This window comes from Empidonax traillii, unplaced genomic scaffold (genome assembly GCF_003031625.1).
Source record: "Empidonax traillii isolate 1590-97213 ecotype Southwest subspecies unplaced genomic scaffold, ASM303162v1 scaffold4114:size10103, whole genome shotgun sequence".
Lineage (NCBI taxonomy): Eukaryota > Metazoa > Chordata > Aves > Passeriformes > Tyrannidae > Empidonax > Empidonax traillii.
This window is the reverse complement of record NW_020959307.1, coordinates 1-2,062: the sequence shown is the minus strand read 5'-3', so window position 1 is coordinate 2,062 and position 2,062 is coordinate 1. Positions and strand designations below refer to the sequence as shown.

Sequence of the window (2,062 nt, the reverse complement as noted above, 5' to 3'; positions counted from 1 at the left end):
GGGAGTTGGGTGACTCAGATTCATCCACAGAATTCCCACAGGAATGCCCGTGTTACTCAGTTCCACCCTCCCAAATCCCACATTCCCAAGTCCCACATTCCCATGGGAATTCTGTCTCCCTCACCTTTGCGCTCCAGTACCTCTCGCCCGTATCCAATGAATTTCCGGAGTTCTTCCGGACAGGTGTTCCCCAGGTAATTGGTGAAATAGTCCACCACGGTCCCATCAGATTCCCATTTCCTCTTGGTGATCTGGGCAGCTCCATCGGCCGCCACGAAGCTCCTGGATCCCAGCTCGAAGGAGATGAAATCCCGCCCGTCTAAGCCATCCCGCCTGGATCCACGGACACTCCCGTCGGACAGGAGGTCACAGCCATAAAGCCGCTGCAGCGTGTGGAGACCTGGGGGGAGGGATCGGACCCACAGAGATCCCTGGAATTGTGTCCCAGACCCACAGAGCCCCATTCCAGCCCCACAAATCCCAGCCCAGCCCCTTGGAGCAACTTGGATCCAACATCCCAGCCCCACACATCCCATCCCAGCCCCACACATCCCATCCCAGCCCCACACATCCCCTCCCAGCCCCACACATCCCATCCCAGCCCCACACATCCCCCCATTCCCCGGCTTTCCCCACTCACCCCCACTCCAGTTGTACCGGTCCCGCAGTATCTCCAGGTTGGTGACAGCCACAAGCCGGTTCCTATCTTCGATCTGGGTCCCTTCATCCCAATATTCCGTCTCAGGTTCAGCCGCCATCCACGGCGTCTGCGGTTCCATCCGGCGTCTCTCGCTGTCGTAGCGGCTGAAGGGGATCCCGTCCATGTATCCCAACACCATGAATTGAGGGATCCCCGGGCTGGGCTCCGTCACCGCCACAGACAGGAAACGCAGGGAGTGGAGAACTGGAGGGACATGGAGATTTGGGGGGTCCAGGGGGGTCACGGGTCAAGGAAAGGGGGAACTGGGAGAGCTGGGAGAGCCAAGAAGGGGATTTGGAGATCCCAGGGAAGTTGGTGCAGGGAGTGTCAGTGCTGGGGGAGGGGGGGCCAGGGGTCCCACTGCACAGGATTGAGGTCCCAGTGTCAGGGAAAAGGGGGATACAAGGATTGGGAGAGGTGGAATGGGAGGATCCAGGGGGTTCCTCTGACAAGAAAAAGGGGCCCAAAGGTCCCCGGGGTTGAGGAAAGAGTCATGGATGGGGAGATGTCAGATGGTTGGGAATGGGGGTCCAGGTGGTCCCAGGATAAAGGAAAAAGGGGCATCTGGGAGTTGGGAGAGGTGGGATGACTGGGAAATGGGCTGCAAGGGGGTCCCAGTGCTGGATAAATGGTTCAGGAGGGTCCCAGTGCGCAGGAAAGGAGGTCCCAGGGGTTGCCAGTGTTGAGGAAAGGCAGCTCTGGGGGCTGGGAAAAGCAGGAATGGGGATCCAGGGGGTCTCAGGGTCCAGGAAAAGCTGAGTCTGGGGTCTGGGAGAGGTGGGATGGCTGGGAAAGGGCGTGCAGGGGCATGTTGGTGCAGGATAAGGGGGTTCAGTGGTGTCCTTGTGCACAGGAATGGAGGTTCAGGGGGGTCTTGCTGCCACATAAGGGGATGTAGGAGGGTCTCCGTATCCAGGAATGGAAGTTCAGGGGATCCCAGTGCCCAATAGGGCATGCAGGGGGTCCCAGTCCCAGAGAAAGGGGTTCAGGGTGTTCTGGGTGTTGAATCAGGGTTGCAGGAGGGTCCCCATTCCAAGGAATGGAGGTTCAGGGGGGTCCCAGGGTCAAGGGAAGGGGGGTGAGGGCACTGGGAGAGGTGGGATGGGGGTTCAGGGGGTCCCTGTGCCCAGGAAAGGGGGGTCCAGTGGTCCCCAGTGTTAAGGAAAGTGGGGCCTGGGGTCTGGAAAAGGCAGGAATGGGGGTCCAGGTGGTCCTAGGGAGGATAAGGGGGCTGGGAGAGGCAGGGTTGTCAGGAAAGGGGGCATAGGGGGGTATTTGCTGAGAATGAGGGGGTTCAGAAGGGTCCTGGAGCCAAGGATGGGGGTGCAGGGGGTCCTGGTGCAGGGTAAGGGGATGCAGGGG

The 2,062-nt window shown here is 60.0% G+C and overlaps 1 protein-coding gene across 1 annotated transcript; it reads right to left on the bottom strand.

Moving 5' to 3' along the window:
* Window positions 1-56: 56 nt before the first annotated feature.
* Window positions 57-960, bottom strand: LOC114072838 (class I histocompatibility antigen, F10 alpha chain-like). Its single transcript, XM_027910670.1, has 2 exons — window positions 641-960; window positions 57-400 (listed from the first exon to the last, which is right to left on the bottom strand). The coding sequence occupies exons 1-2, from the start codon at window positions 837-839 to the stop codon at window positions 57-59; spliced, it is 543 nt and encodes a 180-aa protein (XP_027766471.1). The 5' UTR covers window positions 840-960.
* Between the last annotated feature and the right edge of the window lie 1,102 nt (window positions 961-2,062).

Excerpts from the sequence above, each read along its gene's own strand:
- LOC114072838 (XM_027910670.1), bottom strand. The coding sequence starts at position 839 with ATGGTGTTGGGATACATGGACGGGATCCCCTTCAGCCGCTACGACAGC. Across the intron at positions 401-640 it reads CCGGTACAACTGGAGTGGGG|GTCTCCACACGCTGCAGCGG; the intron begins GTGAGTGGGGAA and ends CCCTCCCCCCAG.